Here is a 25,854-nt window from a genome sequence, read left to right on the forward strand (position 1 = left end):
AAAAAAAATTTAAAAAAGAAATTATAGCTTCAAAAACTCTTTTCCAGGACAGAATAAGCAAATCATACAGCTAATCTGTACTTAAGGAGCAACTTCTCTCACCAGCAGAGCATGGAATAATGCTGTGCTATTATCTTCTTACCACTCTAAGAAATTCCTGAGTGATCTCCCATGGCCTGAATTAACTACTGACATTTTCATGACTTTCAAAACATAACTGTTTGGCAATTAAGAGACGTCATCTTAAAATATGCATATGGAAATCACACAGTGGCCATTTTTTCTGAGTACTGTTATGAGCTTCCCAGGTGACTCTCCTCAGCAGATTACCAAAACTATTTATTTTTAAAGTTGCACAGCACAAGACATACCGTTAGTATTTTCAGGAATTTTTATATTTCACACTAAACAAAGATCAGATTTAAAGAAGCAACACCAAAACTACCTAAAAAAACTGCCACAGCACGTCTTGGATGCATCTCCAACTGCTTGAGACAGAACAGACACAGGGTGTTAATTTTGCCACACTGCTTGTTTTAGTTACAGTTACCTGTGTCTTACCTAAGAAAGCAGGTTCTAGTAACTTCAAGGTAGATCACAAAGAACAACTTTTCAAATTCATAAAGTCACTTTTGCACTTTTTTTCAGCAATGTGAGAGTAAAACTTCCCTTCTTGACACCTGTCCCTTAGCTCCTCCCCTCTGCCTGAGATGCACTAGTTTTCCTGTTACAGTAAATTTGAATCCCTTTAAAACTTAAATAAAAGGGCAAGGGGCAAAATCTTCAAGATTAACCTAGTTTGTCCCTCAGCCTTAAGGTCTACCCCAAAATGGCTATGGACTTGGGGGAAAAAAAATTTCTGAGCAGCACCGTTCCCACTCTCAGCAGCACTACTAAAGGAACTCCCTCTGCTAAGTACCATATATGCAGCTCTTGGGAGAGCTCTGCCTTATGCACTGCACACCCTTTCCCCAGCACTTCCAGAAAATCCTCTGCAGTAAAACACCATGTTAGTTAAAAACAGTATGAATTTGCACTGTCCCCATCAACCTCTTTTGTTGGGACCAACCAGTGTTTTGATTATTACTTAGAATAAGATTCAAAGATTGAGTGATGCTTTAGAGCTCATTTAAAGCTTTCTCTTTACTTGTGCTTCTTCCATCTATTGAACCGGTTCACCCTAAAAATCACTAATTTTTTACTGAAAACATTTAAAATAAAAAACCCCAAAAAACAAACAAACAAAAAAACCCCAAAGAAACAAATAGGAATAATAGGATTTTTTTTTAATGTAGCCCAAGTTTTCTAGAAAAACCAACACAAACCTTAAAAAAACTCACAAAGGCTTTACCATAAATCTGATAGCACACATAATCCCGTTTTAACCTTCAAAATACTACTGGAGTTTTGGATAAAATGCATCATTACACACATTGTTGTAAAAGTAGTTAAACAGAAAAGACAAGCTGCCTAACAATATATTCAAAGTGAACAATGTGGATGTCCTTTTCTTTATCTCTGTATTACTCACCTCAGATTTACTGATCACCCACAAAGGTGCATTTTTTGTCAAATCTGAAAATTCACACCAACCAGCTACAGAACTCTGCAGATGGGCTTTTCATCCTCTCAGAATATAAGGCCGGAAAACAATTGTTTCCATTAAATCAATTGCTGTAGTTACTTTCAGAAGTAGCTTTACGCAGACAATTTATGATCAACTTGAAGTAGATGTACAAGAGCAACCCAAGCAAGGATAGGAAAATAAGCAGAATATTTCAAAACAGCCTAGGACTTTTTTCCTTTCTTTTTTAAAGTAATGTGTGGAAATCACAGGAAGAGAAGAAAAAAATAAAATAAACAAAAATACCCCACACCACACCCAGTATTTGTTATCAGCATTTCAAAAGAAGTCTTAGGCAGCCAGCATTCTTCATGAATCAAACCAGAAATTTAAAGAACACAGATAAAATCTTAAAACAATCTTCCAGTTCAAGTTTACTCAAGCTGGTTTAATATTTTAAGCTGATATCAGAACACTGTATTAATACTGGGGTTTTCCCCAATAGAAAATAAGTTCTTCGTTCCTTACCTCATCGTCTTTGTACCACGACAAGCTTTCTGCAGTTAGAACGAACCAGTATTCCTTGGATCCTCCTTTCATGATGCCAATGTTGTTGATGGTGAGCCAGCCTTTCCGGATGACCTATGCAGAGGTGCAGTCAGGTACAAGTTTAGTTCATTACTCACTTGACATAGTTCTGCTGCTGCATTCATTCTTTTAAATTAAGACTTGCTAAATGAAACAAGAAAGGTGCATTTTTTCAGTCTCTGGGAAGTTCAAGAGTTTTTGCAGGTTTCTATCATTCAAAAAAAAGTAATGAAGTGAGTATAATATTTTCAGTCTGAAAGTCGGAGAAAGAGAGAAGCCTAACTATCCGAATGCTGTACTTCCAGCAGATATGAGTGTATTAAGGATCACATAAGCTTGAAGACATTTATTTGCTGGATAATAACACATTGTAAAAGTCCATTCAACTTTATCTCTGACTACACTGTTCTGGTCTCATTGTTCAGGTCATCTGTAAAGGTGGATACCAGGAAAAGCACCTAGATTCTGGTAAAGCGAGGGGCTTCTGACACACAATGGGAATTTTCAGAAGTGTCAGTATGGAGTGACAAAGTGGAGAGGTCTTCTAAAGTTAAGTTAAAATTAAGGTAGGAAGCAGTAAGGAGAGGCATGTGAGAGCCATTTTCTTCTCAGGATAGAAGAGAAAAAGGAAAGAGGAAAAAAAACCTATGGCAGCAATAAAAAAACAGGGGGAAAACGAGCAAAGCAAAACTTGATAAGATAGATACAAGCCAAAGATGAAAGAACAGATGGAAACATAACTATAAATACTAAGACCAGGAGGCTACATCATGCAGAGAGAAAGGAGGACAACAGAAAACCTAAGAGAAATGAGGAACTCAAGAGCGGAAGAAGAGAGAATAACCATGAAAACTCATTTACAGATCAAATGGAAACTTTCAATTTTATTGGAAGTCACTGTTTTCCAATGTAAATGAGAAAGCAAACATTCCTTCCTATCATGCTCTGAACAAGACAACGGAAGTGACCCAATCACACAAATGCAAGGAACCTCAGCTCTTCTTCCCTGCAGCAACACCCTTCACTTGCCTATGAAATATTGAGATGGAAAGAAGTGCTCAAAGAAGCCCTTCAGAACCCCCTCAGCAAGTCCCACAGGCACCAACTCATGTCATCAAACATGAGTTTCCTCTTGTATTTAAAGAAATATATGAGACCAACGTTCCTCTCACAGGGCTTTACAAGACCAGTAACTCCAATACCAACAACTCACGAAAGAAGAACATGGCTCACTATCTATTCCTTGCCATCTACAAAAAGTTTCAGAATAGGAATTCACTTACTTTCAGCATGGACGTTCATGTAGACTCCTAAAAACACTAGCTTTGGTTTTGCACAGAGCAAGGGACTGAATTATATTTGATAACTAAGCCAAAGCACAGATCAGAAGTTGCACCTCAAAAGCAGGAAATTGTATTGGAAATGCACATAATCCAAGAGTATAACTTCCATTTCAAGGAAGATAAACATGTTTTCCCACTTACTACCAGCCAGGCCAGCAGTGTGAGAAAAGCCCTAAAGATCCAAAAACAGTCTACAAGTTTTCAATCTGTACAAAAATCTCTAAGAAAGCATTGATTTGGCTCTGAAGCCACAGTAAGGGATGAGAGAACTGGACATGACTCCTGTAAAGAGACTCAAGGGTATGGCACAAGTAGATTGGATGCAACAACCTGTTCCACAAAGGTTTCTACAAAAGGGGGTCAGGATTTTTAATACTTGTGTTCATTGGGGGGGATAAAAAAAAAACCTAAGTGGAGAGGGGCATTAGTGAGTATAAACAGACATGGAATGCTCGCCTTAGTGCAAGTTAAGGGAAACATAAGATAAGAACTTGATTACCCATCAAATCCTCATTTTATTTTACAATGTTTATGGAAGTAAGTTTTTAACAGGAAACAAGTAACATGTATATATAGCCAGTGTACTGGCCTTCAGGCAGCTGCCACAGGACCAGTTGTGGAACCAAACGAATTCTATCTTTTCTTTCTGCACTGAACTATACAAATGCAAAGGGAAAAAAATTTTGCAGAAAAGCAACAAAATTAAGGTACTCCATTCACTTGAACTTAGTTCTGCAGCAAGGGGAGCTGTATTCGCGCAGCAGACTAAATCCTTCACAGCATATGCGCACATGTTCCCATGCTGCAAAGAAACTGAAATAAGAGGCTGGGAGAGAGGATGCTATTGAAAATGCCATGGTGCTCCATATGAAGTTCATATCCACACACGGGAAGCCCAGGCAGCCTGGCCAGCACCTGGTTTGGAGAAACTGTTTTGGAGAAGTATCTCAGGGAAGGTAAGAGATTTGAAGACAGATGTCAGTGAAGATAAAGAGGTGGATTCTAGAAGCAAACCAGTAAGGAACACCTGAGTAGCAGGTTCAAGAACCTTGCAGGTGATGAGCACTTCAAAGGGAAGGAAAGTAGCACTCTGCTTATTCCATCCAGGCCTCTCCCTCACCATTACCAGAGGCTCTGTAACATCTTACTAAGAGTCAAATTTTCTCAATTTGACAAGAAGGCATTTGTGGTAGAGGTCTCAGAACATTTTAAATTCTAAACTATACAAGCCATTTAAGAAGCCCTGAAGGTTTCAATACTTCTAAGGTAGGAATTGTGTCATGCTCCAGTCCAACACATCTCCCCATAAATGTGCAACCATCACAGGGTGTGGACAGAAAAAAGCTGACTTGCTAGGACAATCTCTGGTCACTGCCTCATAAAAGAAGGAATTTTCCGGTTGTTTCCTTAAAAATCCTGTGGGCCGGGGATTAGATCCAGCTGTCATTCCCACACAACCCTGCATGAAGAGCAGGACACCAACCTACAGCAATATCCTGGGTCTGTGTTTTTCATGTGAAATTTCTAGACCTGTTTATCTATACCCCTCTGGGAAAACAGGGTACTGTGTTCTCTAAAATATCCTGGACTCTACAACAGGTCGTAACTACCTAAAATACTAGGAAGCTGTTCCAGGTGACACGAACAGGGAGAAGATGAGCTTAGTGTGCTAAGCCTCATGTCCTCTTCATTGAATTTTCCTGTTTCCCAGGCACATTCTGTTAACTACAAAAAGCTACACTTAGAGATGACGCAGCATCAGTGTTAGATGTAAAGGAGAGAGTGATGTTGGATCAAGGTGTAATGCAAGACAAAGTGAGATTAAGCAACAGTTTCACTTCCCAGAGAAGCGGAATTACATCTTGGACTCCAGACAAATTCTCAAAAAAAAACAACCCAAAAACCCCTCAAGCTATATATTAGAAGGGTTCCTCCACAGGCAATAAGAAGGTAAGAGTTTGAAAGACACTTTTGAAGTTAAAAAAACTCTCATAAACAGTTATTGTTTTGGAGTTTTTTTAAACTATTGTGTTAGCTATGTTTTACGGTACTTCAGCTTGAAAAATAAAAGCACTGTGTTTCATCATTGTTCTCACTAGTTCATTTTCTCATTGGGTTGTATCTAAGAGACCCATTTCAATATTTTCTATCATATTTCTAAATGTCATTCTGTGCAGACCGGATGTTAGCGACAGGAGTTATGAGCCTCAGGAAGGTGAAAAATATGGGCACAGCCAGAAGCTACTGGAGACAATATTCTGACCGGTAGCTGGACTCCATGCACAGGATGAACAAGAGATGACACAGTTCCTTCCTTCAGGATCCTGATATCTAATCTGGGTGACTGAAAAATGAAACTTAGAGGCTCTGAATGCACATGAACAAGTCAGAAGGAAGTAATTTTCTCATAGTTCAGCTGCACAAAACCCAAATCATATTTGTTGTTCTTACTCTCCACCACTTCATGGATAAACAGGAAAGCAGGATTTGACACAATAAGTACATTTTATGTGTTGCTGCATGACTTTAATTGCATTAAATCAAGTAAGACATTTGTAAAAGAAATATATTTAAAGAAATGGGACACTTTCTGATTCTCTAAAGAAGTATTTGAAGGATGATTTCAAGGTAAGTGAGATACATGAAATTGGGCAGACAGGAACACAAGTGTGAGAATCACAAGACTGGACACTCCCACAACACCACAAGCAGCAGCACTTGTTAACACCATTAAAGCTGTGTTGCGTAACTCCATTGAAATAATTTTGAACACAGAATACAACTCCCAGCACCACTCTATCTTCCATTCCCTGTCATTACAACATGTGCTACCAAATAGTAAGCACATTGAGAGAAAAAAAATTACAAAAACTGCTCAGGGAGGTATCCTTACAAGCTATTGGTTCTTTGGATTTAGTCATGAAGATCCTCACACTACAGAAGCTATAATGTATTAGAGGGGAAACCTACTACAGTATTTCACTGTAATTTGCCAAATATCACAGCATAAGCTGATCAGATCTGTTCTGCTACTGAACACAACCAAGATCTTGTGACATTGCTTCCCTACAAATCCCTGCACAATATATTACACAACTTAAAACTAGTGACAGTGGCTAATGTCCTAAAAATATGTCTGCTTTAAAGAAATAATTTGTCTTTAGTGGAGAAAAGCTCTCAGGGGTAAAAAATTGAAATATGCTTCCAAATATAGTTAAACAAAGATTGAGGTAAGTCAAACATGAAGGTATATTAACCTAAAAAATAAATAGTTAGAACAGCAATACTCCTCTAGATTTGAGAAAGTGAAAATTCAAAACCAGCAGGTCTCATGCTACTAAATTTTGATATATTTTTGAATGTGTCAGCTCATGGGCACCACCTCTTTCACAGAAATACTGACATTTCTTAAGAGAACAGCTTTGTCATGATTTTCATGACCACCTCACTGACCATGGCACAAGTCTCCATTTCCATCTGGTTGCTTAAAAAAATTCTACAAACATTTTTTTCCTGGGTCATGCAAGATAACAGGATTTAAGCATATCTGAAGAAAAGAAACAGCAAAGTATGCTGCAAAGAAGGATTAAAAAAAAAGAAAAAAAGGGATTACAAGGGAAAAAGTTGCTTATTAGAACTATAGTTCAGGCCAGCTGATGGGGTCTGAATGCTACTTGTGTCCAGAACGAATGAATCAGATTGTTGGTGTAACACTGTAAGAGAGGCAGGTCAAACAAAGCCCTCAGACCCAAACCTCCACATCAGTTGGACAGTGCCTTGAAACTCACAGTTCACATTAAGCCCCTTCTCCAATTACAGGGCTACTTCAAGCACAGCAGCAGATTTTGCCACAGAAGCAAAACACAAAACAGAATCTCCTAAAAATTATACATAACCCTCCATAATTTGAGTGTCTTGCATTCTCACACACATCAGTTGGGCACATGGAGCAATGACACCTTCATCTTTAACGCTTTATCATGAAGGGGAGCTTAAAACATTGAATTTTAGTCACCAAAACAAATCTCAGCACACAACATACACAGTTAAGAGTGGGTCAGCTTTCAGGAGCCAAACCTTGCTACTGTGCTGTGTAAAACCAAGCATTGCATGGATTACTTCAAGCAAATGAGAAGACAGACTAACCTGTGGCTTAAAAAGAAACTTTGTGGAGTCAGGTCAAAACCTCAGGCGGTAGCAAAGAAAAGACAAACAAAAAAGGCCAAAGATTAAGCGTGAGAGGATAAATTAGTAGTAAAGGAAAAAGCAGAAAAACATGTTAAGAGGAATTTGCACTATTGTCCAAAATTAAGGTGTTGCAGTGCTCATCTTATTTCCAAGATACACAGAAATAGTTAATAGTTATCTGCATCATTCCAGTTCAAAGCAAGCTACTAAAAAAGAAAAGCAAGGTATTGCAAATGAGCCTCCCACTATTTTGGGAAAATTCAGTGATCTTGATCTCCCCAAGGGATTCAATTCAAGTGCTGCTAAAATCACTGCTGTCTTGTCGTTTTTCCATAACTGAACATAAGTTTAGTTTAAAATGGTAAGTTATAGAATTTGATGATGTGGCAACAAACTGAAAAAATGTATGTTTTTATCACAGATATTGCCAAAGAATACACACAATACAGAAATTTATTTCTTACACCTAACCATCACTGAACCAGTAGTAACTTGTTATAAAATTAACTGCAGTTTAAACAATTAATTCTAATTAGTAATATTAAAGACATTCACATATTTATTTACTCATGAAGTGGAAGGGTTAGAAAAGAGTCTGTCCATGATATATGGATCCTCCTGGTGCTAGGAAAAGAATGCGAAAAAGGCTTTAAATATTTTAATGCATAAAACTCACTTTTTCTATCAGAAGTAATTCCTTGACATAAACAAAACACCAACAACAGTACCTGTATCCATAAACAGCACGTTCATTTACACGAGAGCTAATGTTTCCTTTTGGTTACCAGAAACCTATTTGCCCACCTTTCAAAGAGAGGTTTACTATGAATAGAGGCACTTACATCAGATAAAAACTGCTTTCCAGTTATATAATAAAATAAACACCAATTAGTCATTTTAGTTTGAGAAACTTGGTAAATAATAAAAATATTAATTCTATGCAAAGTGTTATACAACATCTTAAGTTATACTAGTTCAGACTGGTAACAGCAGTTTAGTAGCAGTTAAGTGATGAACTGCAATTACACTTTGTTGAGGAGCTGTTACAGACAAGACAGCTTAACATTAAGTAGTTTAGCAGCAAGTATTCGACAAACCAATGAGTTAGAGACAAACTTTGCCCTCTGAGAAGCTAAATGAAAAAGCAACAATAAAGCTTACAGAACTTAGCTCGTACAATTTGCCTTGAAGGCGGTAGATTGGTTCCCTGAAATAGCAAATTGCAAAAATGAAGTTTTATTTCAGAAACAGTCTCTCATTCTTTTCAACTCCAAACAATCAACTTACAAACATCTGTTTATTATCTCTACAATAAAAGGTTCAGCAAAGTCCTTTATACCACAAGTAACCAAGTTTCAACATTGAATTTAAAACGCCAAGCTTTTTCTTCACTTCTTTAGAGAGAAAACATTCACTTAATTAAAAAATCATTCATTTTATTTGTGTATTTTTGAAGAGCCAGATAATTGGTCGCTTTTCCTTTTATGGGACACTCCAAAGTGATGACAGTCATTGTGTTTGACACATGTTCCGGCACAGCTAGATAAGACGGAAAGCTCTCCTCAGAGGGGAGAGGCAGGTCTTTGAAGCCATTGCAGTGTTTAGACCTTCCAGGTTTTTTTTCATTTTAATCCAAACCATATATTACATCAAAAATGCCACTCATGCTGGTCAGGCTGTGGGGAACCATCACATCCAAGAAGTTACTGGATTATTTTAAGAAATATCTTGAAAATAACTAGCAATTTCTTGGTGAGAGGAAGAGATTGAATTTCTAGCCCCAAAAAGATGACTAGAATTCTTGCCAAGAACTCTTGTCTACAACAGCAGCAGAATAGGAGACTTCCTGAAATTTCAGGTTTATCACTTGGATCTAGACTCAGTGGTCACATTTGAAAACCTTGATCAGGAGGTGATACCTGAGCATTGTTTGACCAAATTGCACGTGAAAACATCAGGAAGATGTTCAATACTGGTAAATACACAAAATTTCATTGTCTCTTTTTTATTTCATTCTCAAGTATGTACTAGTTCCATAACAATTTTTTTTTCTGTTTAAGACTTTGCAAAACCCTCAAAGTGAGCAGAAACTCTCCAAATCGTAGCATTTTCCTTATTTTCATGTCATATTAAGAAGAGGACTGATCCTGCAAAGTGCTGAGAACCCCTGGCCCACACAAAAGCAGAGAAGGAAGGCAGGCTCAGGAGCACCAAGCACTTTGCAGAAACAATCCCATATTCTTATGGGACAAAAAGAAATAAACAATTTCATTAATGAATCTCAGTGAAGATGCTAATTAATCTGAGAGCATCAACCAGTTTTTCTTTGTTTACTTTGAGAAAGGCCTATGGTACATAGTCAACAACTGTGTGAAGTCAGCTGAAAGGTTTCAGAAGAGGTAAAGGCAAATCCACATTTGCTTGCTGACTTGCCCATCACTGCTGTTCAGCTATGAACACATCACAAGTAGCAAAACACTACAACAAAGCACACACAGAGGCAAGTACTCACCAGCATTTGGGATTCTGAAATTCACAAGTTTGCAGTTAATGACAAAACACTGATGTGTAACATGAGAGATTCGAGGCACTAAACAGCATGGGAGGGAAGACACCAGCAGTGCAAGCAGCAGAAATGCTAAACAGTAAATGATGATAATAATGGAAGTCAGGTGGCTTTGAAAAGTTCAGCAAAACAAAGCAATGAGGATATATTTATGTGTGCTTGAAACAAAAAAAGGTAAATGATACACTTAAAACAGAAAATGCAGCCAAGAAAACCAAAACCAGCTTGGATTAACTTGCACATGCCATTATCCATTCTCTGTTAGGTGCCTACCTGATTTCCCACTGCACTTTTGTTAACCTGACTGCTTCTTTGTTGGGCACTGAGGGAAGCAGAGGAAAAGAGTTACGCTGAAGAAACTTGAACTAAGCCAGCTCCTGAGGAATAATTTTAGCAGCAATAGTTACTTCTGATTCCAGCAGAGAAAGCTAGATTAACACAGCAAAAGAAACACAGGAAAATCATTGCATATATGTGCATATTTCAACTGATTTCCTGCCTGATTATATTTGCCTGCTAAGGACAGAAGGGACACACAGCAGACAGCTCCTACTAATCATCTCCTTTGCAACAACATCCTTCTTGGATTGGTAAAGGTTACTAAAAGCACAGAGAAATTATGGCTCATGTGGGTAACTTTGGAAACATTAGCCTCTATAAATATTCAGAAGAGACAAAAAGCAAGCAATTTCTGTTATTTAAAGCAGTACAACAAAATCCTCCCCTGCTGGAGGCTCCTTAATAGCTTTGTCTTGACAGTTTGTTTTGGATATTATTCTAATATTTATATGTACTTTGAGGGTGTAAATACAACCAATGGATGAAGCCATCATAAAGCTGGTTCAAAGCTGAAATCTTATAAGAATACAGCACATTTGAAATTAAACCATATTTAAAATATTTTGTTCAATTCTTGAACTTTGGTAATTCCAGTTCCTGAAACAAAACACAGTCCTGTCTCAAAACCAAACAAGTTGCCATTAATTCTAAAAGCATTTGCATTATGTGGCAGTTTGTGTTAGGCCACAAAATTAAAATATTACTGGAAAGAAGAAAAGTGTTCAGAGAGCAGGCTTGGGCTACTCAGCCACAAGCACTTCACTGGTGACAGGAAGTTTTGTTTGGATTAGATTATACCATTTCACCAGGCATTGATTAACTGAAGAAAAAAGCATCCATACTAGAGCAGCTACAAATGCTGCTCCGAAAGAGAAAGGCAGAGAGCTGTGCTTGGATCAGAGCCTATGGGCCAATCCTGCCTCTGTTTGGTGCACAGCTGCTGCTCCAGAGAACTGATGAAGCACCAAACTCAACCCTTGTGCCAGTTCTGATCCTGACCTTTGGACCACACTATCAGACCAGCAGTCCACATGCTGTCTGTGAGAAGATCCACAAGAGTATTTATTCCATGTACCTACTCACTGCGTTTAGCTCAATCATCCTGATACTTTTGACCAAACAACACTGCACGTCCCTGGTGCATCATCTAAGTTGCATAAGCTTTGATACATAAATTATGATTAAATAAAGTGCACACAGAAAACAACAGCACTAACCCCGGTTTGTTTTCTTAATTTTATCACCTTAGAAAAGTTAACTATACCATTAACACCATACTAAGAAACACATGGCTTTTAGAAATAGCCCAGCAATTGGTCCTCTACTTAATGTTCTAAATAACAATTACTCTTTATGTAGATTGAAGCATGTAGCTGTTCTTGAGCTATACCAACTGGAAACAAACCCAAGCCCAGAGTTTTGCCATTTGTTCTGCCAAATGAGACAAACATCAGTATTCTAAGATTTTGCAATTTTATAACTATGTAAATCTGTTCTAAATATTGGCATTGTTAAATCTCTCTCAAGACAAATCACATTGCACTGTACCTGCCTCAGGTCCTGCAGTGCTGCAGGGTAGTTTGTAATGTCTTGTGCTCTCATTCTTATGACAAAGGTTCACAGGACTTACACTGTTAAAACACTGCAGCCACATGAGACAAGGGGCTAGAAGGCTCAGCAAAGGAAAGGAAACACCAGGGAATCTGGGGAATCTATAGTCCAGGATGTTTAGATACTGCAGAAGCCCCTATGCTACCCAACTTATCTCATTTTCCAGTTCTAACATAACTGCTATAACAATAATACACTTACAGCTTCAAATTAGTATTTTCTCCTGTTTGTCTCATAAGTGAATATATTTTAAATTCTTTGCTATCCAAATTTTCTCTTTCAGTTGAGCAGAAGTCAACAAGGATACTTTCCTTCCCATCTGTTCCAACCTAGAGAAACCCTTGCTTAAACTTACAGTGAACTTAAGCCAAGAGTCACTTGTTATCTGCTTATGCCTCATACACAGCACTTGGGGGTTTCTAGATCTCAGCTGGAAAAAGAGGAAGCAGCTTTCCCACGAAATTGAGCCCAGGCATTGCAAAGACACAGCAGCAAGGAGCATGGAGGCTGCAGGAGCAGCATCCATGAGGGGAATTTTTCCAGGGGAGAAACATAATGAAATACCTACAGATACACCTAGAACTCCAGAACCCAGTATTATAAAATATTCAAAGTTACAACTTGACATAAGGAGAAGTCTTTTCGCAGTCAGATGAGGCAAGCATTGGAACGGGCTAGCATAGAAAGGCTGGAGAATCTCTAACTTTGGGAATTCTCCAGATCTGATTGGAAAAAATCCTGAGTAACCTGGTCTGAACTCAGCATGGACCCTCCTCTGAGCGGGAGGTGGGACTATGTGACTTCCCAAGGTCACAAAACACGCCATGAATATACATGGCGTGTTTTTAGCAGCCTTTTTCCTGTCAGAAAAGGATGAAGAGTAGTAAATAGCAGGCAGGTTGTTATCTTGACCTCTAGAAGGCCAGCTACCATTCCTACAACATCCTGTCATTTGTCAAGAGAACTGATAATGATATCTAGGACCTGCAAACAATTCTAGAGAAAGTTGCTCAAACCAAACATATAAACAGTGCCTGACTTTGCCTTCTCCCCCCTCAGCTTACTGAACTCCAAGTTTTAAACCTTCAGGGCACACTGCCAAAGATGTGGACCTTCCTTCATAGTGCTACCTAGAATTGGCAAGAGTCAAATACATACTGTGGTGCCACAATTTGTTGCTAGCATCTCACATGGCCAATCACATGTTGTGATTCCAACCACTGCTATGGCAAATATGGCATGAATATGTCTGAAGGAACATTTATTTTTCAAAGAGTGAAGACATCTTCAATGTTTTTACTAGTGTCAAAATGTTGGTATGAAGTCCCTGAGGCACAAATTGCTGGAAACAGAGAGAACATTCTGGAAAATATTCTCACGGCCTTTTCAATTAAGCGAGGAGAACGTCAAACTGGGCCCTGCAGGGCATTCTGCTACTATTATTCTCTGCAGCCAAACAGCAGGCACACTTAAAATTCAGTGACATCCATTATTCTGAGCAACACTGTTTCACACGGAATCACAGCTGCCAAAGTACGCATTAATAACAATGTGGAAAGACCACCAATACCCATTTCTGTGATCCTGAAATACGTGTGATTCCAGACCAAGACATAAGCTCCGGCTTCAGTGAAACCAGCCTTGTGAACTGGGTGAAGGCTCTCCTGCAACTGGGACAGAGTTCAACATTGTGGATATTGAGAAAGAGCATGGTCCTGCATGTTTGGGACTCTGCAACTTGCATCTTCACTGTCACACTTCAGGACTTGTGTTCTGTACGTAACAAAAAAAAGCCAAGCAAATAAACAAAAAAGCCTGGCAGTGTCTTTATAACACATTCTCCATACACTTACTTTGCAAAGCCAATGAAGTCTTCATGGTTGGTGTTGATATAAGAAACCTGGATATCAATGAGCAGCAGCATCTATTATGGGAGACAGGAGAGCAAAAATGGGTACAGTGGAAGAGAGAGATTGAAAAAAAGGAGGGGGGGACAAACCAGAACTCTTGAGTTCTCTGCATTACCGAATATTATTTTCATAATTGTTCAAGCCAAAACCAGTATTTTCTAAATTCCACCACTTCTGTTTCTGCGCTTGTTTAATAAGCTAGACTACAGAAGTCCTATTCCCTCTTCCTACTTTTTTTCCCTAACAGACCTCATTTTTCACTCTCTTGGCCCTTGTCCATTCCATTAAGATCAATCATACACGGGGAGAGAGAATTTTAATAATTATATAACATAGATTCCAGCTCTGCATTTTGCAAGTTAAGCAAAATTCTGTCTATCTGGAGCATTCCAAACAAGCCAGCAAGGAACCTAAATCTTAAACCTAAAATCCAGGTACGCTTTCTTATGTACCACATAAAGAAGTGATAATTAATCCAGTCCTGGCCCAGAAAATGTCCAGTCCAGGTACCAGACAGCCATTCTGGTGTGTGCACATCTGGATTGAGAGATGGGCTATCAACAAAATAACAGAATGGTTTCTGTACTTATCACTTGTCAGTCCTTCAGTAGCCCACAGAGAATCTGATTCAACCTTGACAATCTAACTCAGAAAAGAACTTGCTAAGATATTAGGAAAAATTCCCTCCCACCCTTACACAGGCTCTGGAATATGCATGAGATTGCATTTCACCCCTATCTTTTCAGACTTTCATTTATCAGAGGGAGGAAAAAAGGAACCTATTGTTACCAAATTTAATCTCTTAAATGTTACCATTTAATCTCTTCAACCTTATTTCTGCACAGTTCCTCAAATATAGCATCACTCCTAAGTTCTTCACAATTTCCAGAAGGTATTAGATGCCTCACTTAGACTCAAATCCCCATTATTTTTTTGCTCCATTTCTTACCTCTGAAAATATTCTCACTAGTGTTTTGATTTATTAAGGACAACTGCTAACAGCATAAATAATGATGTGAATGTGACAATAACCTATTTGGTCAGTATTTGGCATTTACAAAAAGCCCTTATTTTGTTCTTTGTTCTGAGAAATAGTCAGGTATGTGCATACAATGAAGAACAGGAAAATAAAACTCAATTATCCTAAACAACTTGTATTTTCTCCAAAATTTTGAGATAATAGTGTTCTAACTAGAACTCCCTGTGAGTACAAGCCCAGCTAATAATTTGTTGTTGTTGTTAAATTATTTTTATGACTACATTTGCTGTAGAGATTAAAGCAGCAGATGTGCTGCACAGCTCCTTAACTTGCACAGGGACAGGACTAGAGAGTCAGGAGTCCAGAACAGCTTAGGAGCTCTGCCAAGCTATTCTTCCCCAAATATTTCTATTGTCACACTCTGCACTCTCCAGACAATAATTCCTGGTTTCACTTCCAGTGGATTTCTCACATGTAATCTAAGACTTGCAGTTTCCTGGATTTGGAATGTTTAGCTGGGTGATGAATGCTTTAACCAAGTTTCTCTGAATTTTTACTTGTTTTTTAGCTTTTTTTGAACTTAAAGGAAAGCTTGTCACTCCCTCAAGGGTCCCAGTACAATTGTTTGCGAGCCTCACTGTAACTAGCATGAGGGGTGGCTGCATGGGATGGGTATGTTAAAAACACCTGGAAAAAAAGTAGAAATAAGCTATTCCTGTGTGCATTTGTTTAATCAGAAATTGATTTCCCACAAACAGCCCTAGTGACACAGCTAAGAAGTTGGCACACTGGCACAGGAACAAGCTAACACTATAAGCCACTACTTAACCTTTCTGTAACAATTCTAGTCTCTCTAAAAGCTCAATGTTAAAGAAGCAATTTTTCTTCCTCTCTAAAATGTGCAGCCTATTTAAAACAAAAATCCTCCACTGTCCTACTGCACTTTGTATGTAAGAACTATTCTCCCTCACACACTTCCCCAAACTGTCCCACCTCCTATTAATTCTCACCTGATCCTTGGTCTTCTCTTCTCTTTCACGAATGTAGCCAGCAACAATTCTTTCTGTTTCCTCACACAACCTTGGATATGTTGCCAACTGAAACACAAAATTAATAGAAATTTACACCTGCAGAGGGGCTTCAGTGGAATACAAACAAGGGAGCCTCCAGCTTTCCTCTTTGGGAGAAAGCAAATATTACAAATGCTTGGGACTAAAAGTTAACCACACTGCAAAGCAAGCCTTACTTGCTGTTATTCAGAGAGACTGCCGAGACCTAAACCCTTGGATTGTTGCTGTTCTTTTCCTCCAGGGAACACTGAGGAAAAGATAATTTGGACATATGAAACAGAGTCTATCAGGGATGAGGTTTCTCTCTCTTCTGTGCCTAATTCCAGAGTGGTGCTCTAAAGGATTTCCAAATTTCTTGTTCTTTAAAGGCTCCACCTTGTGGCAACATCTTTACATAACAATATTGAAACAGCAAAATATAATGGCAAATTTGGCCAATACCACTGGGAAGAGCATCTGCACAGTTAATTCAAGTGACATATCTTCCAGACTTTGACAAAAGTGAAAAAACCCTGGAAATTCTGCTGAAAATATACCAGAGAATCTGCTTCTCTATGTTCTTTGTCTTCCCTGTTTTAAGAAATATCTCCTTTACCCGATCATTGGTATAAAAAACAATTTGCTTTTTTCAGAAAAAATGAAAAGGATGCAAGAGAATATTTCTCAACAACCTCATCATATCTGTTCTCACATCCCAGAACCACTCCTGTACTTACTATTATGGGGTACCCTGCACAGGGATGGTGGGACGGGCAGATGTACAGGTGGGACAGCAAAAGCAGCCAGTCAGCTAAGAAGTGAAAATATAGTTTTAAGGATGAAACTGAGGGCATCTCTTGACTCAAAAGCACCTCTCATCATAAGAATCAAAACAAGGAAATCAAAAAAATGAACTTGTCCAACATATCATTGTTTGGAGAGCTCTGCAGAAGTTTTAATTACTTGAGGGAGTCCTACTCTCTCTGTCAAGTGACTGGATCAGAAATCTCTTGTAACACCACAAAATGCAAGACAGGCTTTATATTATATACTGTACCATTACATTTTACTTACGTTACCAGATTTATGTGCAAGCTACCTTTTTAGTGCACTTCTTGACAGTGTTGATTAACTCTTGCATCACCAGATCCACACTTTTTAAGCAAGGTCCTTTCAGCTTAACTATCTGTTTTTTAACAATGGCTTCAAACGCCATATCTGGAGTGAACAAACCTGTTCTGTGGACATAAAAGAATATGTAAGACAGTAATAAAAACATTAGGCAAGGAAGATTTTTTTACTAAATTGCCCAGATCTTCATTTTCAGAGGTGAGCAGTAACAATCCCTACACAAACAGACTTCCACAGAACTTAATTTGCTTCTTTCTCAAAGAAAGTGTCACTCTGAATAAGAATATACAAGTAGAAACATGCTTGAAAGATAAAACTACTTCAAGAGGACTGCAAGAACTCTAAGGAGTACTGCTATAATGCTGTAAAGCCTCATCAGCAGTGCATCAAACCTTAGGGATGAGTGGTAGCTGCAGCACCCCATGAACAATCACTTGCATAGCAAATCCATAAGAATCCTGTGGATGCACTTCTCACTCACACCAGAAAATGAGGTTCTGTTACTCAGAGTCCGACATGGAATTTCACAGCTGGTCACCGCAGAGTAAATGAATCTACAGACAGCTACCCCACAGAACCAGTTCTAAACAAACTAAGGCCTCACTTCTCTTTCAACACTGTTCTCCAAGGTCTACCTTGGCTGATAAATTATATTAAAAAAATCAAACTATAAAAGCATGCCCAAAATCAGTTCACTATGATAAATCAAGACCTCTCCAGCAATCAGGCAAGGAAAGTTCAAATACTGCGCCATGGATACCAGTGTCAACCACCTGAGAATTTACTAATCAAGTAACACAAGAAATATTTCCCAAAACACTGAGAACAACAAAGCTTGTAAGCAATGCTTTGGAAAGATATTCCACATGTATAATGTGACCAGGCAGGAAAACATGGGAGTACTTGCCTGATACCGTGTATGTTCTTGATGGCATAACTTATCTCTCTCCGCAGTTCCTTCTCGTTGAATTCCATCTAGAGGAGTAGCAACACACAAGAGCATATTAGGGAAAGTTTTTAACAAAACATAAAATATCACCCCTCCATATATAACCATAAGACAAGCAAGTTCATCTGTTAAAATAGTCATTTCTAATTACACTAAACAATGCATAAGTACTTTAAAATGTTTTAACACTAAGGCTACAGGCAGCAGCAAATATTGTTGAAAATCACACACTCTTCCATTCCAGATACATCAACAGCATTTTGAAGAGTTGACAGAGTAAGCCAGAAACAGGATTTGGAAGACCCCACTTTTTTCTTTTTTTTTTAAAGCCTGGTTTCTTAAAGTGGTGTAACTTCTGTGATTATGATCTGTTTATCCTCCCCTTCCCATTCTACAGTTTTCAACTAAATTTAAAAGAGGAATTGTCTCAATTATGAAGTTATAAAGCTTTTCTTTAAGCTTCTTGAAAGCCAACTAGCTGGAAGAGAAGTCAGTGTTGTCACAAATGAAATGGTCATTACCTAAGTCAAACCATCATAGAATGATTTGGGTTGGAAGGGATCTAAAGGGCTATTTTCCATAACTCTCATTTTAATAGATATCAGCTACTTGAACACAAGTCAAATTTACCAACTGTAACTGTTTGCCTGCCCCATTTAACCAGAAGATGCCATTTGTGATAAAACAATATAAGAGCACAGAAAATAGTATGAACTAGGACTAATTATATTGTAATTCTAGTATTTTAGAATTCTTAGCATGTCTCAGTATCCAATCCTAGAAATTAAGCCAAATGTCTCAATTATAACTTCATAGAATTTCTTCCACAGTTAAAAGCATGTTCTTTCAATCAAATATTTTCTTGGCTACACTACTACCAGTATGAACATAAGGATACATAAATAAAACAAAGCACATCAGCAAGATGGATAAATACCTTCACGAGTTCAAAGGGAAAACGTTCATGGAAAATACGATTGATTTTGGCACCTCCTGAAAGTTCTAGTGTATCAACTTGATCTCCTGATCCTTCAATTCTTTTTTCAAAGTCCACTGAAAACTGTTGGACCATCCTAAATTTCAAAGGAGGGGAGGAAAGAAAAAAAATCAAACAAAACCCACAACAATTTAAGCATATTAACTACCGACTCTTATTTCGGTACCATGCAGCTAGTACGGCCTATTAAAACATACTTAGCAACTGCCAAAAGTATCTGTAACAACTGATTCAGGCAAGCTGCCAATCCATAGAATCTATACCCACACTGATCCCCCTGTATCCCTACTGTCTTGCAGGACACAGTACAGTCTAATAGCATAATGTGAATCAAACTACTAAGCTGATCCAGTGCTGGAAAATTCAGAAGAGATTGTTAAAGAACTTATTTTCCCCATACCAAAAAGCAAGCCCAAGAACCAGTAGGAACATGGTGATGTGTCACTACCACAAGCTCCAGCTTACTCGGCTATGCTTTGACTTCTGCAGCAGGAGCATTCAGAAAAACACACAGGAGAGTTCTTCCAGTCACGGAAAAGTCAAAGGCGATGTCCCTCTGTTTTTGAAACCAAAACATCTGGAGTAAAGTCACGAAGAACTGTCTACTCTTTTGGACACAGTTGTTACAAAAATAAGGGGTGAATCAGAGTCTTCATCTGGCTCAAGAAAGCCTCTCTAGTTCAGCTGATTATTTTCTGTTCTGAATTCCAAAGTTTTAATTAGAGAATGAATCCTGTCCCCATTATCACAATTCAGTGCTATTACCATCTATCCCAGAGAACTGAGTGCTAAAAACCTCTGAAATCAGATAGAGTAGGAACATGACGAAAGTCATATAAGAGAGAAGAGCTAGGTACATTTTACACCTCCTCCTTCTTCCTTCACATGCCTCCTCCTTTCTAAGAGGTAAATTTTATTTGAATATAAACACAAGCGGCTGCAGACAGCTACAATTGAAGAAAAAAAGCATGGGAGAGTGAAAGTGGCAGATCTTTCAGGTGAAAAGATAGGCAGTACTGAGTATCCAGCACCCCTGGAAATAGGCCAAGGAAGGAAGCAGCATGAAGCAAAGCAGCAGGTGGTAACAGGTGTTCAATCCATAACATCAGCATTGTCCTTTTTCCCTGATGCTGAATCCACAATCAAGACAGGACTGAGATTCCACTTCCACATGACTCCAAGTCAGATGAACAGTCATCTCTGTTCCATCAGTGTTATCAAAGTCTCATCAGACAGACTTGTTTTGTGGATGAGACCCAAACCAGACAGTGACTTCAGCAGTGAAAAAGCTTTCTAGTTCCGAACTGATGATGATAATCCCTAAGAATTTGCCTCACTGCTTTCTGAAAGCACACAAACTTTTACTGACAACTCTTGCAGCAAAGGTCTCTAGGTCTTAGGTGCACAGAACATGAAGGACAACCATCTCTGATTAATTTTGATCTTGCCATCTCTCAGTTCTTTTGGACAGCCAAGTTTTTATACTAGAAAAAGAAGCATTCTTTGTTCTTCTTCCAGCCTCCTCATCTTACACACTTCCAATACAATCTCTCTCCTTTGCTTGAGGTCATCTTTTTGGCAGACAGAAGAACGTGTCTATACAATCAGAAGCAGTTTTTTAACTTTGATCACCTCTGCTGCCCATCTTTATACCTTTTCCTTGTTCTGCTTTCTGTCTTTTCTAGGATTACTAAAATTAATTTAGGGAAAATTCTGATGAAATTGTAGAATAAAGTGTTCTGGAACATCAAACACAGAATTCTTTGGAGCTTGTGTAAAGGATCCTTAACAATATCCTAATGTTTAAATTTAAGCCAATTAGAAAGAAGGAAAAAAAAAAGGCAAAACAAACCCACTCAAAGTGGAAAAGCAGACAAAAGACACTCACTGCAACAGGGCTTTCGTTTTTCTGGTGGGATCTTCTGGTCTGAAGTTTTTGTATACCTCTACTTCATGTTCTATAGAAAGCAGCTGGCTCTGGAGTTTGCTTCTGAAAGCTGGCAGGGTATCCCGAATATGATTGGTAAGTTGCTAAAAAACAAATAAAAGTCTTTTTATACTGTTAAAAAGATGAAAGCAGGAGCACAACCATTTCCTTCTGACTGCCAACCATATCAGCCATGACCTGTGCTAGTTTACCAGTGCAGTTCCTTTTGATCTCTGATGCAATGGAGACTGTTAAAGAACAATACAACATTCCTGGTGCATACACGTTGTAAGGAAGCTTAAAAAATTCCTTCATCCCCTCACTCACTGAGCCCTGCTACTACACACACGTTTAGTTACACCTGAAAAAGTTACACACATTACATGGGTAGTTTGAAATGACCTCTCATCTCTCTGTGCTGATGCCACACTCCCATTTTGCTGCTTTTCCTAAAGGTGCTTCACAATTCCCTATATATTTGCTCAGCACGACAACTCCTTTATGCTACAGCCACAAGGAAAAGGGGGACAAGAAAGAGATGCTGAGCACCCACAGCATGTTTTTACATATATATATGTATTAATGTGTTTGAACAGCACTGTCCATGACTTACCTGTGCCATAAATTTCTCAGGCATTGTATGCATTCCTTAATTAAAACCAAACTGGACTTCTACCACTATGCCCCAAACCCTCTTCCCAACCCCAGTCAGACAAGTTATACATTTAGAATGTCACATGCTAAAATATATGAACTCAATTTTAAAGTTGCTCAGCAGACTGACAGGCACAAAATCAAAAGCTGGAGTTTCCCTGGAGCACCACCTTGTGGATACAAAGAAACTGAAATATTACCTAAAACCACAATAGGTCCCCAATAATCAAAACCAAAACTTATGTACATCTTCCCATATATAACATTCTACACACAGTAAAGCAATAGAAGATCACCAGTTCCTGCTGAAGTAGGTAAATATCCAAAACAGCTGTCAAAAAGTTAATAGCACATAAAGCAGTGCAAGTCAGGACAGACAAGACAGTAGAAAGGTATATGCAGCTTGTGCTTCAGTTTCAAAACTAAGACATATAGATTAAACTTTCAAGATATAAAACAAAGCAAAACATTCTAAGCACAGATGAAAATGCAGGATACAAGCAAGTTCTTGCATCCAGATGAAGACCTTGGCTCTGAGGCACAAATGGCATTAGTAGTCTTTTTGAGCGAGACCAGAGCATTCCACAGCCTGGCCGTCACTGTAGCAAAAAAATTAAGCAGACCAGCCAGTTAGTTTTCTACCTTAATCAGTAAGATTTCAGCTGTTTCCAGCTGCTGTCCAAAATGGACAAGGCTAGGCTGACCTGGCCTTTTTCTATTCCAGATGAAAAGCTGCAATTTGACAGTGAGCTAGAAAAAACAGTATCAAGTTTGACTTGTAAGAATGGCAAAACCAGTGGTCAACTGCTAAGTTAAATGTAACAATTGAGGAATAGGATGGTATACTTCCAGGAAGGGAAACAAATCTTATTTTTGATGTTCACATTCAGTATGCTAAAGAACAAGGGAGTGCAGAACTGTCAGTGAAAGTCAGAAACTACAACTCACAGCAAGCTTTTGTACACTACGTGTAATATACAGCTTTGTTTTTACCTTGTGCAAATTAAAAACATTGAAAGCAGGAAAGGGTAAGTGAGGTTCAGTGACCAACTTCATTGTAATTAAGTTTTTATATTGGCCCTATCATTACAAAGCTGCCTTTCACCACAAAGGCTTCAGGTTTTACCTGGTTTAGAACCTTCTGGAGATACGGTGTTCCCATCCGATCTGCCATGTGCCTGTAGGATGGGTGGGAAAGAAAGAATTTCCTTTCTGCTAGAAGAGCTGCCTTTATGTCCTTCTTCCCATCAATGTCTTTCTGGCTTCTGTTTACAACACCAATATACCCTAAAAAAGACAAAACCAATAGGTAAATCAATGCAGTTATTGTCTGAACTACTGAATTAATCTTAAATGGAACTAGACAACCTCAGCTCAAACAAAACTTTCCAATTTAGGCATTTCAGATCATGTTTATAAGTAGCATAGTAACCTTAACACTGTCTAAATTGTTCATTCTGTTTATATGTAACAGATTTCCTTTTAAATCACCAATTCAAATAGAAGAACATCTGAAACTCTGGTGAACCCCAAAGAAACCAAACACAAACAAACAAAAATCAAAAATAAAACTGAAATACACACACAGGTCTACAGAGATAAATGATATGATATTAACAAAATACAAAAAAAAATTTCTTCTCATTTGCTGGACCAACATGCTCCATGGGAGGAGATGGTAGTCTCATCAATAAATTATACCTAGAATCAAAATTCTTGATATTATTAACAGAATGAGCAACTGTGGCAGTAGCTGCCAGAACATGGAAAATTTCTGGGAAGGATCAAAACTTGTTTTAGAGTGAGATTACCAAAACTCTGGTGCTTCTGTCAGATGCAAAGGAAGAAAAACATTCTTTTGTTACAAGGAATCTGGCAGAGAAGAAAAAAACTGGCTAATGATGTGTGCTGACATTACACTGCATATTCCAGAGGAAGCAAGAATTTTCCAGGTCCAGAAAGGGTATTTTTAGTATAGCCACCTTTATGTTTGCTAAATAGATAACTATAAAAGCAAGGAACACATCAAGTCCAGCATAACCTCTGATTCATCTCCCGGACTACCAAACACCACCCCTATCCAAACCACTTTATGCACTGCAAAGAATAAAGGCAACTGAACATTCTCACCTCTACGAAGAGGGAGTAGTTTGTTTTCTAGAACTTCTCTTGCATCTGTTCCTTCATCCATCAGATCCAATTTTGTGATCACACCAATGGTCCTAAGGCCTGACCAGGGTGGAGGCAGGAGGAAAAAGTTATTAAGAATCATTCAGATTCAGAAGAACAATTACATCTTACAATTATATAGTAACATATCTGTGCCTTTCTCAAAGCTTGTATCACACAGTAACAGCTACAACTCAAAGTATGATATATCTGGAAAAGAGGAGAACATAATTGCCAGTGCTGAAATGTGTTCCTCAAAACTCCTTGACAAGGCTCAGCATCCCTACAACATGACTGTATAAAATTTACAATGTAAGTATCCAGAAATCCCATCAGCACCATCCCCTATTTTTCCCAGTACTACAAAAATTCCTAGATAAGCACTGCTGCACTTGCTCATAAGAGATAGTGACAAAACTTCTAAAATGCATTTACAGCAACATTACCCAAACAATACTGAGCTAATGAAGAGGTATATTGTGATGTTGAAGATCGTATGAAAATGTAACTACACATCTATACTACATATTATAAATTACAAGATTTCCCACAAGAGCTGGTCTATTACTTCCAATTATGTTATTACACTTGAGAACAAAAAGTCGTAACATTCAATTGTGCTTACCCTGAGGGTCCACTTCCTTTGCCAGCTTCAGGGCATCTGAGTTGGCCAGGTCAGTGTTAGCTGGAGTCACAGCCAGTATCAGGCAGTTCTCTCGAGAGATGAACTGCATTATCATGTCTCTGATCTGCTGCTCAATATCTGGAGGCTGATCCCCTACTGGCACTTTAGTGATTCCCGGCAAATCAATAAGGGTCAGGCTTAAGACTACATGGACAACACGGATCATAAAACTGGTTAGCACGCCAGACACGACAAAGAAGTCTACACATCTACAGCCGCAGACAAGTCTTAGTCACATAAAACCTCACATAACTACCTTTATAGGCAGATAAATATGCCAACAGTTGTCAACAGTTCAAACAAAATGCCTGACAATCTGAAAAGAACCCTTGTTTCCCCATGGTGTTTCATCTCTGGATTTATTAGTACTATTTAATACTTGAAATATTGCAACTGGTATAAAATAATACTTATACCAAATATCCTTGAGGCCTCTAAGACAAATGAACACTGCTTTCTGAGCTCTAACAACAGGAGCACAGGCAACACATCACTCTCACTGCATCCTTCAAATAAACCAAAGCAGTTGTTTGGAATTTTTTTTTTAATATAGTGTTTCTCTGACCATGTTTTCAACCATGTCTCCAATCAGGAAATTCCCAAAAAACAATCAATAGCTAGCTTAACTTATATAGCAAAACTGTTGTTAAGGGGCTCAGGGATATGTTTTTGGTTTGGGGTTTTTCAGTTTGGTTGTTTTGGGTTTTTTTTTTATCTGTAACATCTTCAGAAAAGTCAGAAAGATGAAAAAACTAATCCATTATGAACACCCAGTTTGGTCTGGTATGATTTCCCCAGTAAAGGCCACAGTGCCAGCTAGAGGCATCCTGGCTTAGGGTACGCATCTGGCTACTGGGGTAACAGGGCATCCTTTAGACAAATGAGAAAAATTCAGTATCTAGAAAGGAAATACCAGAAGTATATTTGGAGTCTGGTTAATATAAACAACAGTGGCTGAACTAAAAGACTGACCCTAATCAAACAAAGCAAGAGCAATAGGTAGGAAACTTTCACTTTCTCCTGGAGTCAGCATGTTCAACAAACAAGCTCTGAGGCAGGGGATTTAGTGGAGCTTCTCTGTAGTTAGAAAAATCAAGTGCTTCAGCCAAACATATCACTTTTGTCCTACATCAAAGACAGATTCAATGGAAAACATTTTCTCTAGATTGTCTTCATTAAACTGGGCAGATGGCAACCAGAGGAAC

General features: G+C 38.4%; 1 protein-coding gene across 14 annotated transcripts in view; it reads right to left on the reverse strand.

The window, feature by feature from the left end:
- The window catches only part of DNM3 (dynamin 3), a 173,445-nt gene that overhangs the window by 120,659 nt on the left and 26,932 nt on the right, over window positions 1–25,854 (reverse strand). For 8 of the 14 annotated variants that reach the window (XM_039556361.1, XM_039556359.1, XM_039556356.1 and 5 more), the window contains exons 4-15: window positions 24,590–24,793; window positions 23,926–24,024; window positions 22,922–23,082; window positions 21,103–21,245; window positions 19,155–19,290; window positions 18,176–18,243; window positions 17,237–17,375; window positions 16,099–16,185; window positions 14,053–14,123; window positions 10,523–10,571; window positions 8,861–8,890; window positions 2,093–2,206 (exon numbers count right to left, since the gene is read on the reverse strand). In XM_039556361.1, the coding sequence (XP_039412295.1) occupies window positions 2,093–2,206; window positions 8,861–8,890; window positions 10,523–10,571; window positions 14,053–14,123; window positions 16,099–16,185; window positions 17,237–17,375; window positions 18,176–18,243; window positions 19,155–19,290; window positions 21,103–21,245; window positions 22,922–23,082; window positions 23,926–24,024; window positions 24,590–24,793 (1,301 nt within the window). Of the gene's footprint in view, window positions 1–2,092; window positions 2,207–7,641; window positions 7,660–8,860; window positions 8,891–10,522; window positions 10,572–14,052; window positions 14,124–16,098; window positions 16,186–17,236; window positions 17,376–18,175; window positions 18,244–19,154; window positions 19,291–21,102; window positions 21,246–22,921; window positions 23,083–23,925; window positions 24,025–24,589; window positions 24,794–25,854 lie in introns of all 14 variants that reach the window. The other 6 variants (XM_039556358.1, XM_039556355.1, XM_039556352.1 and 3 more) reach the window with 3 other exon arrangements.

This window comes from Corvus cornix, chromosome 8 (assembly GCF_000738735.6).
Source record: "Corvus cornix cornix isolate S_Up_H32 chromosome 8, ASM73873v5, whole genome shotgun sequence".
Classification (NCBI taxonomy): domain Eukaryota; kingdom Metazoa; phylum Chordata; class Aves; order Passeriformes; family Corvidae; genus Corvus; species Corvus cornix.